The 15,283-nt window shown below is 48.2% G+C and overlaps 2 protein-coding genes across 4 annotated transcripts; one reads left to right on the top strand and one right to left on the bottom strand.

Annotated features, from left to right (window-relative positions):
• The first annotated feature begins 3,041 nt into the window (after window positions 1–3,041).
• LOC119300982 (probable protein phosphatase 2C 73) lies at window positions 3,042–5,639 on the top strand. The gene is made up of 5 exons (XM_037577885.1): window positions 3,042–3,382; window positions 3,810–4,160; window positions 4,307–4,424; window positions 4,519–4,742; window positions 4,971–5,639. Exons 1-5 carry the CDS (start codon window positions 3,206–3,208, stop codon window positions 5,382–5,384), a joined length of 1,284 nt encoding a protein of 427 aa, XP_037433782.1. The 5' UTR covers window positions 3,042–3,205; the 3' UTR covers window positions 5,385–5,639.
• Window positions 5,640–5,812: 173 nt separating this feature from the next.
• LOC119300981 lies at window positions 5,813–12,382 on the bottom strand. Of its 3 annotated transcripts, none has more exons than XR_005146834.1 (5): window positions 11,210–12,382; window positions 9,442–10,338; window positions 9,106–9,255; window positions 8,471–8,977; window positions 5,813–7,070 (listed from the first exon to the last, which is right to left on the bottom strand). XR_005146834.1 is itself a non-coding variant. In XM_037577883.1 (4 exons), the coding sequence occupies exons 1-4, from the start codon at window positions 11,273–11,275 to the stop codon at window positions 8,630–8,632; spliced, it is 1,461 nt and encodes a 486-aa protein (XP_037433780.1). In that variant the 5' UTR covers window positions 11,276–12,382; the 3' UTR covers window positions 8,370–8,629. The 3 variants fall into 3 exon arrangements, 1 of the variants encoding a protein (XP_037433780.1); XR_005146835.1 differs by having other exon boundaries at window positions 8,530–8,977; XM_037577883.1 differs by lacking the exon at window positions 5,813–7,070 and having other exon boundaries at window positions 8,370–8,977.
• Window positions 12,383–15,283: the final 2,901 nt, after the last annotated feature.

The raw sequence follows: 15,283 nt of genomic DNA, 5'->3' as shown, positions 1-15,283 counted from the left end.
GACTTGCAAGATAGGATCAAGAACTCTCATATATTGATGAAAACATAATAGGTTCAAATCTGAAATCATGGCACTCGGGCCCTAGTGACAAGCATTAAGCATAGCAAAGTCATAGCAACATCAATCTCAGAACATAGTGGACACTAGGGATCAAACCCTAACAAAACTAACTCGATTACATGATAGATCCCATACAACCCATCACCGTCCAACAAGCCTACGATGGAATTACTCACGCTCTGCGGTGAGCATCATGAAATTGGTGATGGAGGATGGTTGATGATGACGATGGCGATGGATTCCCCTCTCCGGAGCCTCGAACGGACTCCGGATCAGCCCTCCCGAGAGGTTTTAGGGCTTGGTGGCGGCTCCGTATCATAAAACGCGATGATTACTTCTCTCTGATTTTTTTCTCCCCGAAACACAATATATAGAGTTGGAGTTGGAGTCGGAGAGGCAACAGGGGGCCCACGAGGCAGGGGGCGCGCCCCCACCCTAGTGGACATGTGGTAGGCCCCCTGGCCTTCATCTTTGGCAGGTATTTTTCTTATTTTCTGAAAAGTAGCTCCGTAAAGTTTCAGGTCATTCCGAGAACGTTTGTTCCTGCACATAAATAACACCATGGTAATTCTGCTGAAAACAACGTCAGTCCGGGTTAGTTCCATTCAAATCATGCAAGTTAGAGTCCAAAACAAGGGAAAAAGTGTTTGGAAAAGTAGATACAACGGAGACGTATCAAGGGCCGACCAGAGGTGCCCCCCCTTGCCCAGTCTGAATTGGACAAGGGGAGGGGGCGGCGCCCCCCTCCTTCCTTCTCTTCTCTTCCTCCTTCCCTTCTTCTCCTACTTGGACTAGGAAAGGGGGGGATCGAATCCTACTTGGACCGGGAGTCCAAGTAGGACTCCCCCCATGGCGCGTCCCTCTTGGGCCGTCCACCTCTCCTCCCCCCTTTATATACGTGGGAGGGGGGCACTCCAATGGCACACCAAGTCTTCTCTTAGCCGTGTGCGATGCCCCCCTTCACAGTTACACACCTCGGTCATCTGGTTGTAGTGCTTAGGCGAAGCCCTGCGCCGGTAACTTCATCATCACCGTCATCACGCCGCCGTGCTGACGGAACTCTCCCTCATCCTCAACTGGATCAAGAGATCAAGGGACGCCATCGAGCTGAACATGTGCTGAACACGGAGGTGCCGTACGTTCGGTACTTGGATCGGTTGGATCATGAAGACGTTCGACTACATCAACCGCGTTACTAAATGCTTCCGCTTTCGATCTACGAGGGTACGTGGACACACTCTCTCCTCTCATTGCTATGCTTCTCCTAGATAGATCTTGCGTGATAATAGGAATTTTTTTGAAATACTACATTCCCCCAACAAGACAATGGAGGGTCAACAAGTTCAACAAGCCACAAAACTTACGAGTTGTTGGCTTGTTCTGCCACCTGCCACCAGGGATTTCACTTGATTGTAGAGGCCGCAAGATTGTTTGACTTGCTCTTGAATGGTGTACCGTAGATTGGCGAGCGACTTTCATTGTGTTGATGGATCACTTCCTTATGGTAGGGATCATAGTGCTTTTGCTTGTGGAACCAAACATGCACACTATGCCTCACATAGCAATTCATCCTCCTTGTTGTGTTCCGTGAACACAGCCTCACGGGCGACCACCACCACCAGGTCCTCCGACTTTGGCGGGATAACGATCATCTCCGTTAGGTTCATCCAATGATGGCTCCATCGTGGCGGTGGACGGCGGAACAAGTCGGAACGATGGGGGAGGCGACAATTGGGGTAGAGACAGTGGGAAAGGTCGCTGACATGCCACAACATGTTCGATGATGCTTCCGAGGGCGACTATGTAGGGAGAAGAGCATGCCGTGAGCAAGCGAGGGGTGACCGATGAGCAGCATCACCTGCTTCTGCGAAGGACGACGTCATGCTGCGACGCAATTGGCGATGCTATCGGTGATGTTGCAAAGTAGTGCTGCCAGCGATCAACGATACCACCGGAGATGATAGTCCACGAGCTGCGGGTTGGCGAGATGCTGCATTTGTGTGATGCTGGGAGAAGCGAAGCAATATGCAGTCCATCTGATGTGTTGCCAATTGGACGGCCGATGAACTTCTTGGCAACATGAATCATTGAAGCTTTGAGGGGAATGTCGGTGGTGATGCAAGGGACCATCAGAGCTTGAGGCGTCATGCAATGTTGGCAATGATGGATGCTACGAACAGGCTACAAGGTGCAAAGCGATGGTCAACGCTGCGACGATGGTGGCGGCTGCCTGCTAGCATGGACGTGTACTTGTGCAAGTCGACGATCAACACTGTGACAGGAGGAGACGAATAAGGGTGTTTCTTGTGCAAGCTACAAGCGAACGGAAGACGATCAGAGGGTCACACACTGCCTTATTGAACGGCTGTAGAGGCGGTTTATGTTTTCGCTACTATAGTCGGTTGGCGCATAGCACTGGCCATACTTAATCGCCAACTGATTCATGCCGGATGTGACGCCTAGCGTGTCATTAAATTAAGAAGGAAAAGACATTTTTCACATATTTCGGGCTGGGCTGGGCCGGGCCTGGCCAGGCTTTGACATTTCCAGATCAGACTTGTCCGAGCCAAGAATTATCATCAGGCCTAGCCCAAACAAGGCACTTTGGCAGCGACCGCTGCTACCTGCAAACTGCAACACTGGCTAGAGCTCAGAATTCATGGACGTTAGGCCAGCGGCGAGCGGCACCAAGCGCGTTATGGCACTGCAAACTCGCAAGGATTTTCATGGAGAGGCAGGTGAGCCTCCTCTGACGCCCAGCCAGAGCCAGTGAGATGCGCATTGAAGACGACGACGGGCGCAGGAGTCAGGCATCTCACGTTGGCGCCCACAGCTACAGGCAACAAGAGTTGCTGAGGAGCATTGAATGCGGCCGCGTCACCACCATTAGCGGCGTCCGTCCCCATCTACCTCCAGGACGGGGCGCCCATGTCCTCTCGCCATTAATGGCGCCCCAACGCTATAAATGGCGAGATAAACATCCATTCACCCCCACTCACTCTCTCGCTCGCTCGCTCACGCACACACGCCCGCCCGCCCGCGCGCATTAAACTCCGAGATGCCCATCCCGTCCCGTGCACCAGTGCTTGCAGCTGCAGGAGCGAGCTAGCTAGGTGGTAGCTGCTGCCGAGATTTGGCCGCGGCAATGGGGATCTGCTGCAGCAGGGAAGGAGGGGGGAGGGAGCTCGAGGAGACGGAGGGGTGGTTCCCGTGGAAGCACGACGACTTCTTGCAGGAGCAGCTCGCCGGCGCCGCTGGGGTGTCCATGCACACCAAGCAAGGCTGGAAGGGCGTCAACCAGGACGCCATGGCCGCCTGCCAGGTAAGGTCAAGCTTTCCTTTCCTTCCCTCCCCTCCCCTTCCTTGTAGCCATGGAGACATGTTCTTTTCTTCACTGCAAGTTGAATCGGCAGCTTTTTGCAGTAGTACTAGGTCCATCTCTGCTAGCTTCGCTCAAACTGAAAACCTCTGGAACCTGCACTACACCTGAGATACTGTAATCACCATGCGTGTACCTCACCATCTTGATTGCTCACCATTGCCCTGGATTACATAGATCTCCTATGTAGTACGTACTCCACTTACTCTCATGACATATTTATTGCTCACCAGTGTACTAATAGCAGCATGAATGCAGCATTAGCAACTGAAATCCGTGGCAGATAGTAGTATCAGCATGGCCTAGCTGCTAGATTAAGTGCAAAATTTACTTGAGACATAAGATAATCTTGATGTGACAAGATGATCAGGACTTCGCCGGGCACAAGGGCCAGATCTTCTGCGGGGTGTTCGACGGGCACGGGCCCCTCGGCCGGGACGTCGCCCGGCATGTCCGGGACTCCCTTCCCAAGAAGCTGTCCGCCTCCCTGGCACCGAGCACTGAGGACGACGCCCCCTCCAGCAACAGCAACGCGGACGTGGACTCGTTCGACAAGTCGGATTGCACCTCGTCCAGCGACGCCAGCGACGAGAACCAGCTGCTGTCCTCGTGGAAGAGCTTGATCGTGAAGGCGTTCGAGGACGTCGACGAGGAGCTGAGGCAGCACTCCGGGATCGACTGCCTTTGCAGTGGCACCACTGCTGTCACCGTCGTTAGGCAGGTAGATAGTAGATGGTTTTAAATTTCAGTTTCAGAAATATTTCAGCACCTACCGAAATTACCGAATTTCAGTGGTTCCAGTTTGCATTTCGGCCGAAGGATTTTTTTTGAAAATTTCGATTGTTGCTATATATTTTTTGTATACAGGGTGATCACTTGATCATTGCCAATTTAGGCGATTCGCGCGCTGTTCTTTGCACGCGGGACAGCAAGGGCCGCCCGGTTTCGGTGCAAATCACCACCGACTTGAAGCCAGATCTTCCTGGTCAGCCTCTGAATTTCTCATGTCATACTTGCCTGTAGGTGGTATGTACACTTGTTAACTGCAACTTGCAATGTATTCTCTGGACTTGTCGTAGGTGAGGCTGAGAGGATCCTGATCTGCAAGGGGAGAATTTTCGCCATGGACGATGAGCCCGACGTGCCTAGGCTGTGGTTGCCGGACCAGGACGCGCCAGGCCTCGCCATGGCGAGGGCTTTCGGAGACTTCTGCCTCAAGAACCATGGGCTCATCTGCACACCCGAAGTGTACTACAGGAAGCTCTCTGAAAAGGATGACTTCTTGGTGCTCGCCACTGATGGGGTAACAAGAGTGGATTTCTTTCCGGATTTTCCCTCTAGTTTCATGTCCATTAGTACATTCCAATCACGCTCCAACTTCCTTCAATTAAGAACAGTTTCTGCTGGTACTATTGCAACTGAAATTAAGATAACATAAATCAAATCCTTTATGATCAGGTTGACATCAAGCAACTGTTAACTGAAGTAGACTCGTCTCTGTATCTTCTTATCTAACCACACAGTGTTGCAGATATGGGACGTGCTGTCCAACAAGGAGGTGGTCAAGATCGTCTCGTCGGTCTCCGACCGCTCAAAGGCGGCAAAGCAGCTCGTGGACCGGGCGGTTCGTGCGTGGCGCCGGAAGTTCCCGACGTCGATGGTCGATGATTGCGCGGCCGTCTGCCTCTTCCTGAAGCCAGCAGCCATTTCATCTGAAGAAGGCAGCACGACCAAGCCGCCTCAGACACCCGTGCTGTCGTTCACCGGAAGTTTCCGCAAGGCTCTGGGCGGCGGTGAGGCGGAGGAGGGGACGGCGGTGTGGAGGGCGCTGGAGGGGGTGGCTCGGGTGAACTCGGTGATCCGGCTTCCCAGGATGCTGAGCCGGCGGTGGCGGTCGGCGTCCATGGATGAGAACAACGACCAAGAATCATCCAAGGCTGATTGACTGATCGATTCATGCTCATGCATTGCCAAACTTAAAAAAGGATAATATTTTAGAACTTGATTGATAGTACTCCTAGTTTCATACGCCGTGTTCACGCATTCAGGGTGTTGAGAGTGGACATTAATTCGGTTGGCATGTACGCTTGCTGGGTTTGGTGTGTGTTGTGGTACCAAATGGACAAGAGAACCCAAAGTTTGTAATGGATTCAGCTTTTTTATATCTCAAAACAATGAATTGGCGCCAGTTTTTCCTTTCCGAATGATTTGAAGATGGTTGACTGCGCCTGCCCCCATGGTACTCCCTCCGATTTCATAATGTGTGCATATAGATTTTCTGAAAAGTCAAACCTTACAAAGTTTGACCCAGTTTATGGAGAAAACTATTTATATCTATAATATCAAATATGTACAATAGTGAAGTACGTCTTGTGATGTATCTAGGGATATGTATTTGGTATTCTAAATGTATATGCCTTTTTTACAAATTTGGTCAAAATTTGTAAAGTTTGACTTCTCGAAAAAATAATTCTATATGCACTACATTGTGAAACAGAAAGAGTGTGAACTACTCCCTTAGCGGCTCAATGTCTTACATTATGGGAGGGAGGGAGTAGAAGTGAAAGGGCTTGACAGAATTCGGGCACCGAAGCACTTGCCATGGCGCTCTTGAGAAGATCGAAGGTCATCTGAGCTTGCGCGGTCCTCTCGAGTCGTTTCTTCGTCAAGAGATTTGCCAGTGGCATGCTAATGACGCCACTCCACAAACTTTCTGTAGTAGCCTGTGAGGCCGAGAAAGGTGCACAACTCTATTGACATGGATGGCGTTGGCCAGTTGAGCATGGCATATGCCTTCTCTGCGTCCATAGCGACACCGTCGCGAGATGACGTGACCGAGGTAGCCGATGTTGTCCTTGGCGAACAACACTTGGACATTTTGGCGTAAAGATGATTTTAACGGAGTAGCTCGAACACCGCTAGTAGATGCTCCTCATGTTCCTGCAACATGGTGCTATACACCAAGATGTCATCCAGAAAAATGATCACGAATTTACGCACGTACTCGTGGCTGGCATGTTCGTCAGGCTGAGGGCATGACCCAAAAATGAAAGTGGCAGTGGTGAGTTTTAAACGCCGCCTTCTCCGTGTCGCTCTCCCACATGTGGATCTGATGGTAGCTCGCTCGCAAGTCCAACTTAAAGAAGTCAGTGGCACCGAGGAGCTCGTCGACAATCGGTAGTGGAAATCTGTTGTTCACGACGATGTCATTGAGACAACACTAGTCGATGTAGAATTGCGAAGATCCGTCCTTTTTCTTGACTTGGAGGACTAATGGGGCAAATGGACTCATGTTGTGAGATATCATCATAGACTGCCACATATCTCAGACTTGCTGTTCGATCTTGTCCTTTTGCAAGGGCGAGTAGCGGTAAGGTCTTGTGTTTTCTAGTTGCGCACCATTGACCAACGTGATTGTGTGGCCGTACTATCGATGTGGAGGCAGGTCCTTGAGCTCTCCAAACACGTTGTTGTCACCGAGTGATGTCTACTGGGCAACCTTCTTCTTGCAGGCTCTGTTGGGTCTCCAAGCGCAGAATTTGTAGGATAATAGCAAATTTCCTTAAGTGGATGACCTAAGATTTATCAATCCGTAGGAGGTGTAGGAAGAGATGACCTTTCTTAAACAACACTGCAATCAAATACAAAAAATCTCTTATGACCCCAACACACCCAATACAATGACAAATTATATAGATGCGAAGAGATGGTGATACAAGTGTAGTATGAATAGTAAAAATATATTTTTATAATCTGAATAAATAAAAATAGCAGGATAGAACATAACAAAAGTGAGCACAAACGGTATTGCAATGCTTAAAAACAAGACCTATGCTTCATACTTTCACTAGTGCAATCTCTTAACAGTGCTAACATAATTGAATCGTATAACAATCCCTCACGTGCGACAAAGAATCACTCCAAAGTTTCTACGGAGAACGGAGGATGAAAACATGTATCAACCTGTGTGCCTAGAAGATCCAATGTCATCACGGGAATCCGCAAACTGATTACCAAAACATATATCAAGTGACTCAATATAATACCCCATTGTCACCATATATGCAGGATATACATCAAGTGTTCTCAAATCCAAAATATTCAATCCAACATGACGAAACCTCAAAGAGCAAGAGTCAATTCACCACAACAAAATAGAGAGAAGAACACCATATGATCCAACTCTACTAACAAAGCTCCTAACAAAGCTCGTGGTACATCGAGATTGTGCCGGATCAAGAACACGAGAGAGACAGAGATCAAACCAACGATTACGAGTCGAACAACTAGTCTAGTCGCTCGACTAGTCTACGAGTCATAGAGTGGATGTCGACTCATTTTCTCGTGTAGACTACAAATACGAGTCGAGTCGTGGATGGACTAGTCGACGACTAGTTTGGACTAGTCGACATATATGAGTCGAGCGACTCAAAAAAGAGAGCTGCCTTAGCTGGGACGAGGCGCCGCCAGCACCCACTGCCCTGCCACCGCCACCGCCACCCACTGCCGAGACGACGGATGGCGCAGCCAGGTGCGGTGGCCAGCCGGAGCTCATGCTCAGGCGGCGGCCATGGCCGTGACCCGTAGGGGCGCGCGGCCTTAAGACGAGAGAGAAGGAAGAGAGAGAGAGAGAGGAGAGGAAAGGAGGCATGGCGGTGGTCGGCGGGCTCGCCGGCAGCAACGACTGGGACCGGCGGAAGGCGGCAGGAGGCGCGGGTCGCGTGCGCGCATGCTCCCGTGCGTGATGGCGCTAGCGGCGGCGATTGGAGAGGTCGGGAGCTAGGGTTCCAATGGCTGGGGGCTAAGTAGGTTGGCCATTTGGGCCCAAATGGGCCAGCTGGGAGTGCTGCGTGGTGCTAGGCTAGTATTTAGACAGTGGCTAGTCCTATTGCATGCCCACTTGGGCCCAGGACACTACATAGCTCAATTATTTAGACAGTGGCTGGTTTTATTGCATACTGTACTGTTAGTATATACTACATATTGTACTGTACCATGTTGACTAGTCTAGATTAGTCTATGAGTCTCTACCTTGGGACGACTCGTCGACTCGTAAACCTTGGATCAAATACATATCTACTGATACATACCCTCAGTCCTGAGGATGAATTACTCCCTCATCGTCATAGAGACCGCCGGATGATGAAGATGGCCTGAAAAATTATTTGGCCTGAGATAAGTCATCCCTCCTTATCCATGAAAATTTATCTCCGGCGAGAACATGCCATCTCTAATCCGCTTAACAACCACTTCTTGCTCCTCCTTGCGTGGAAATCTTGAAAGACGAGGTGCCTCAAGGGCGCCACAATCAGCACACTGCTCATCATCTCTCAATACTATCTTTTGCAAGTTGGGAGATCGCTCCAACATGGACCTTATAAATGTAAACTGTTGTTCTAGCGATTTAAATCCAGCGAATTCTAGCTCTTTCAGAAACTTGTTCTCGGAGCTGCTATCCAAGTGCATTTCCCACTTTGGACTCCTGTCAAGGTAGGAAGCGGGTCTGGCCTCGCCCAAATCGCATGTATGTTCCCATACCTGTATTTGTGTGAGCAATTCATTAGAATTGTCATAGGAATCAAGTTCTAAATAATTTTCTGCTAAAATTTGTGAAAAACTAAAGCTCGAAGTGTGGGCAAGGAAAGAAACATAGACAAAGACATCACCTCAATATGTAACATTTCGACAGATGGTGCTGCTACAAGAAAGGCCGTTGTCCATAAAATGTCAAATTCAACAAATATACAACGTACGTACAGCTTCCTTAGCTTGCTGAATGCGGTGCGGAGTTCCTCCATTTCAGGTTGCAACCAAAGCTGATCACAACATTAATTAATCAAATAAACAAACAAAACAAGAATTGATAGTCTGCAAGCACATAGATGAGATCATCAAAGAATTTACAGCTATGTATGTTCTCTATCATACATAACACATCCATGATATAACTTTCATATATATGACGACATGATGAAACCAAATAAAGTAGTAGTAGTACTTACGGCTTCACCTTGGAAATCCAATGAGAGAGTATGTATGCTTGTTACTCCATGTAGAAGCTCACTTAATTTAAATATGTCTTCCTCACAAACTGAACCACATGAGAGTTCTAATTGCCCAAGTGATGGGACAAAACCAAAGGTCAATGGGGCACACTGAGATATCCAAGACTCACAAAAGAACTTCTCCAATTTGGGGAGGCAGACAAGGTCGATTCTCAGAAAGCGACACTTCTCAATTTCAAGAACACAGAGTTTTGAGTCTGGCGCATCAATCTTAAAGACAGAGTAGGAACCAGTATCACAATGATAAAGGGTTAGATGCTTAAGTTGCTTGCAGCAGTCAAACAGGACATGGTGCATGTCCAATTTGTCAAAGCCTACATTTTTTAGAAAGAGCTTTGTGAGGTAGTGGAGCACACTAGGGTAGGTAGTGAAAAAAACATCTATGTCTTGAGCTCGCTGTTGCATCTCTTCGTCTCTACGGTCCAGAGTCTTTGTCTCATCAAGAATGCCGAGATCTAAATCTTTCAACAAACCACTGTCGATTGCATCACCTAACAGTGGGCCAACTTCGCAAAGGAAAGTGTTGATCAAATAGAGGTTAAGGCGCAAACTTGAGATAGTGGATCCTCTCTGTTGTTTATCTAACAAACTCCTGGTTGCTTTGGACAAAGACACCATGGCTTGTTCCATATCATTTGCCTCAACAAGGTCAGCGTATGGAGCGGATAGGAAATCCTGGACATCGATGCTGAGTTCAGGCAGCAACCAAGGCAGATGCCTCCACCGTGTAGAGAGCACACTTGTCCTTGTAGCCACAAGTGAACTGACTCTCCCCAAGATGGACAGTAAAATATCATCAGTTAGAGCGCTGAGTCTATCTTCGTTGTCCAGTTGCTGCAACATAAATCAAGCATCCATTATTTAGCTGCCATAAATTTATTCAGAAATACCAAACAGAGAATAGTTACACATGGTGACAGGAACTGAAATCTCTCTAGCGTGAAAATTGCTTGATTATCTCTACTACTACAGCATACCAACTCTGGAACTTTGAATTCATGATGGAAACAACACTACAGTGTGTTGATTAGTAACGATCTGACCGCTAAATTTGCCGCTACAGTACCATGTAGTCTGCCGTGTATGGTTCTAGGTAAAACCTCAGTGGCCATATAAAGAAATCCTGCTAATTATCGCCCTCTGATACTTGCAAACTTTATTATGAAAAGTATGCATCAATCCACGCAATCGTCGAAAAGCATTAAGAGAATGGATGCAGGAGTTGTGCAAAAGAAGAAAATAAAAATCATTCCCATCACTGCCATACAGGAGATGTAAACTAAAGTTTTGTATCGTCAGAACAAAGAGAGACATCTCTTTACATCGGCATGTTTTTTTTTGTCGTCATTGCTTTTTGTTCTCCTTCCTATATGATCAATTAAATGTTCCAATAGTAAAAATATGGCCAGGTTCATAGTTTTACATGTTGAAGTGGGCAAAAGCAAAACAAAGTCATGGCGGCGCAGCGAAACTTTGAACCCAAATCTGGCTACAATTTTTGACTAATTCTTCACTCTGTCAAAACCACCTAAATTATAGGTAATTTGGCTCATAACACGCAAGAAAAACAACTTAAAAAACAAAACATTCAACATTTACATTGCATGCTACATACAATAACCCTCAAGAGCTTATAGTGTTACATTAATATAAGAACACAAATATGAACAGAGAGGCATGGCGATCAAGACGAGAGGGGACTTACTTGGCTGTGGGAACTGTCGTTGTGATCCCTGTTATTCCCCTCCATTGGCGACGTGGGAAGCTGCATTTCGGTGGTTCGGTCGAAGTGGTATATCGCAGCTCCGGCGAAGAAACCCGACAAGGCTTGGAATGAATGTTTCAGGCGACCGTGGAGGCTCTCGACTATTGGAGGCCAATCCTCATCCTTGTTCTGCCACTATTTATAATAACTTAGCGCTGCGCCGGGGTAGCAAAGCCCCCTCCCAGTCGGACTGCAGCTACACGAGCTTGCCGATTATTACTCTTACTAGATGACCTGGTTGCGCCAAATGGCGCAAGAAGCGAATTAGAAGCGATGATGGTAGTGAGTAGTCCTGGCCATGGGCAGCCCGGCCCGGTCGGCCCGACCCGACCCGGGCTGACCTTGTCCATGGGCTGGGCTTGGGCCTAGGTTTTGAGCCCGAAGCACTGGCCAGGGCAGGCCCGGGCCCGTTGTTTTCGCCTTTAAGGAAGAGGCCCGGCCTGTGGCCCAAGGCCCGGCGGGCTGGGCTCGGGCCCGACAGCAGGGCTAGGCCGAGCTCGGGCTTGGGTTTTTTGCATCGGACTTTGGTTGGCCCGACCCGACAGCCAGGCCTAGGTTTTTTGCGTCGGGCTTTGGTTGGCCCGGCCCGAGGGATGGCCAAGTATAGTAGTGAGTAAGTAGGAGATGTAGATGGAAGTTAATGGAATGTGGATTGTATTACAAATAGTGTATATTAATTAACGATCATATACAGAGCAATATAAATGGGAATTTCTTATCTATATTGGCCACAAAAGCACATACAGCTAATATTGTTAATGTAAGCTCTAGAACAGCTAATATTGCATTGGGAATAGCAGATACAGTAGGCGATTGAGTGAACAAATACTTACAGTAGATTGAAACAGTCATTCGAGAGAGAGGGTAAAGCAAAAGATCTCTAATAGCGTTATCCACGGAATATGGAAGTTGCTCCGTTCGGATTTAAACAGGGAAAAGTATGAAGGAGTTTTGGCTTGTCTTTATGACTGCCAAAACCGGGATTGCAAACATGCAAGTAACATAACAGTAGATTGTTTAAAAGGGTGTTGCCGGAAGACAGCGGTGGCCATGCAGCGTTCACTTGTTCTTGCGGGCTTGAAAGTAGCGAAGGAGAAGGTAGTAAAGGCCAAAACAACCTGAGGAAAAATACAAGAATATTCATAAGTTAAGAACTCAACATGGTACCGGAAAGTTTATAGGAGGAAAATTGCTACTGCAGCAAAGCTTATTATACATGTAGCATTGTAGCCTATCAGTTATTGGCAGAAGGCGTGGACATGAATACATGTATGAGCTGATTTGAGAGGCAGAAGATAAAAGTGAAGCAGTGAAAAGATTATTAGTTGCGTGAGTAGACATACCACACATAGACGCTCATTTTGAAGCGCAGATTGCTTAGGGACCTATCATTGTTTTATGAAATGGTTGATGCAGCAGCAGCAGTAGTGGCAATCCTGAAATTATGAAGTTTTCAATAAAAGGCATACGTTAGTAATGCGTATTTATATTCTATATGAATATAAATAGAAGGCCAACAAGACAAAATAATGAATGTGAGGCAGCAAAATTCAGAAGCTGAATTATGTTGGGGTTGATAATAGCAAATTTGTTATGGTTCATTCGTCTATTCCCAATCTGGATAAATAGTCAATAGCGTTTTATGTCTCACTGTATAGATATAGTGTACCTGTTAAGCCTAGCTGGCTGAGCAACCGCCGCTTCCACGCTGTTGGCAGGTGCAGCAGTACAAGCATCTGGATCAACATCAGCAAGTGCAGGGGCCTGTGACAGGGATATGTTGATCACTGGGAATCATCAAAGGAAAAATCAACAACAATAAAAGAGAAAGCTGGTGTGGCCACCTGATCATCGTTCTTCTCCTGCCAAACAAGGATATGTGCATGGGGCACCCCCGTTTTCTGGAACTCCACGGTGTGGACAACTGCAAAGCAGCAGCAGGGTAAATGTAAAACAGGAAAAGTACGACATGTGGGTAAGAAACAATGAATTGGAGGAAGAAAAGGTACTGGGCATAGTACCAGCAAGCACTGTCCCAAACACTTGCCCAGTCCTGATTGTGTGCAGGTAGTCAAGTAGCTTCATCTGATGGATTTGAATGGTAATATCAGCTCCATCGACTGCTTTTTGCCCATGTTCAAGGGTCTCAATTCTCTCAGGCCACTCTGGATCACATGCAAAGGTTGTGAATATATCAGGCGAGCCATGGACTTGCGAAACAGCCACTGCATCATGGAAATCTTCAGTCATACAGCAAAGCCCACCCGCAAAAGATGACGGCATCATGTGCTTCTTAACAACCTCGGGTCCGCCAACCTTGTCAAGCCCAGAAGCATCAACAACAGGCTGGAGCCTTTTAATGCGCATGTCGCCCTGAAGATTTTTAGAAAGGTTCTTAGCCGAAATGTGGGAAGATCACAAGGCTACAAAGCAAGTCATTTTGCTTGCAACAACAAGAATTGGATGTACATGCAAGAGGAAAGAAAGAAGAATGCATATTACTATGAAGGTAAAAGGTTGTTTTATCCAGGCTCTTATTAATTTGAACATAGCAGTCGTGGGAAACAAAGCTTGATCAAATAGCATCACACACATCAGTGAAGAAGAAACCATTTTTTAGATGTATAAAGAAGGATGTTTTTGTTTTCAAAGGACAAAAGACCCATCAGATTCTTAGACCAGAGGCTGATTTTATTGGTTAGACATCTAATCTACAATGCATTGGTGAGCAACAAAACAATAAACGAGCCTGACAAGGAATCTAGCCTACTGGATACTGAAACCTGACACTAATTTTCTTGGATAGCTAATGAACCTGCATATATATTGATCTATAGAACATCTAACCAACCTGACAGTGAACCTGCATTTAGTAGCTTCTTAAAAGGTATGAGCAAGCAAAAAACAAAAGTACTGGAACTTAGAACTGCACCAGGAAGAACCAAGCCAATCAATAATGTAACATCAAAACTCTATTTGTTTCTTAACAGGTAGAGTTCACCTTGTTCATCTTTATCAATCTCATTCTCAAAATTCTTCTTCTACTCTCCACAAGTAACCAGAATATGAGAATCAAAATTAGATTATCAGAAAACTGGAAAATCAAGGACGCAGATGGGCATCACAGATTGGAGAGGAGGAGGGAAGAAGCGAAGGTGAGGAGGAGGGGCACGGCTGCTACCGGCTTCAGAGGGTTGCTCGCCCCCACCCTTGCTTATGCTGTCGTGGCCCTGTCTAGGTCAATCGGAGAAGCTCAGGTGGTCGCCATCTCCCCAACCGACGAGCGCCCCCAGCTTCTCCCGCCTGCACGCACCTGCCCGGCCTTTCTCCATCATCGCCGCCGGTCCGGTCGACATCTCACAGGCTGAGCCCGAGCAGGCCCATCCCCCTCGACTTGTGGAGGCGGCGGGGATATTCCTCCCCAGACGCCCCCACTCTCTCCTCTTCCTCCTCCCCCGTCTCATCCACCCCTCCTCGCCCTGGATCCCGCCAAATCCGAGAGAAAACTGGAAAATCAAGGACGCAGATGGGCATCACAGATTGGAGAGGAGGAGGGAAGAAGCGAAGGTGAGGAGGAGGGGCACGGCTGCTACCGGCTTCAGAGGGTTGCTCGCCCCCACCCTTGCTTATGCTGTCGTGGCCCTGTCTAGGTCAATCGGAGAAGCTCAGGTGGTCGCCATCTCCCCAACCGACGAGCGCCCCCAGCTTCTCCCGCCTGCACGCACCTGCCCGGCCTTTCTCCATCATCGCCGCCGGTCCGGTCGACATCTCACAGGCTGAGCCCGAGCAGGCCCATCCCCCTCGACTTGTGGAGGCGGCGGGGATATTCCTCCCCAGACGCCCCCACTCTCTCCTCTTCCTCCTCCCCCGTCTCATCCACCCCTCCTCGCCCTGGATCCCGCCAAATCCGAGACTTGTGGGCGCGGAGGCGAGCTTCTCCGGCGGCAGCGGCGGCAGGAGAGGAGGCGGGGGTCGCAGGGGAGACGCGAGGGCTAGGTCACCGGCATCGGCGGC

Source organism: Triticum dicoccoides, chromosome 5A, assembly GCF_002162155.2.
Source record: "Triticum dicoccoides isolate Atlit2015 ecotype Zavitan chromosome 5A, WEW_v2.0, whole genome shotgun sequence".
Taxonomy (NCBI): Eukaryota; Viridiplantae; Streptophyta; class Magnoliopsida; order Poales; family Poaceae; genus Triticum; species Triticum dicoccoides.
This window is presented reverse-complemented; position numbering and strand designations above follow the sequence as displayed.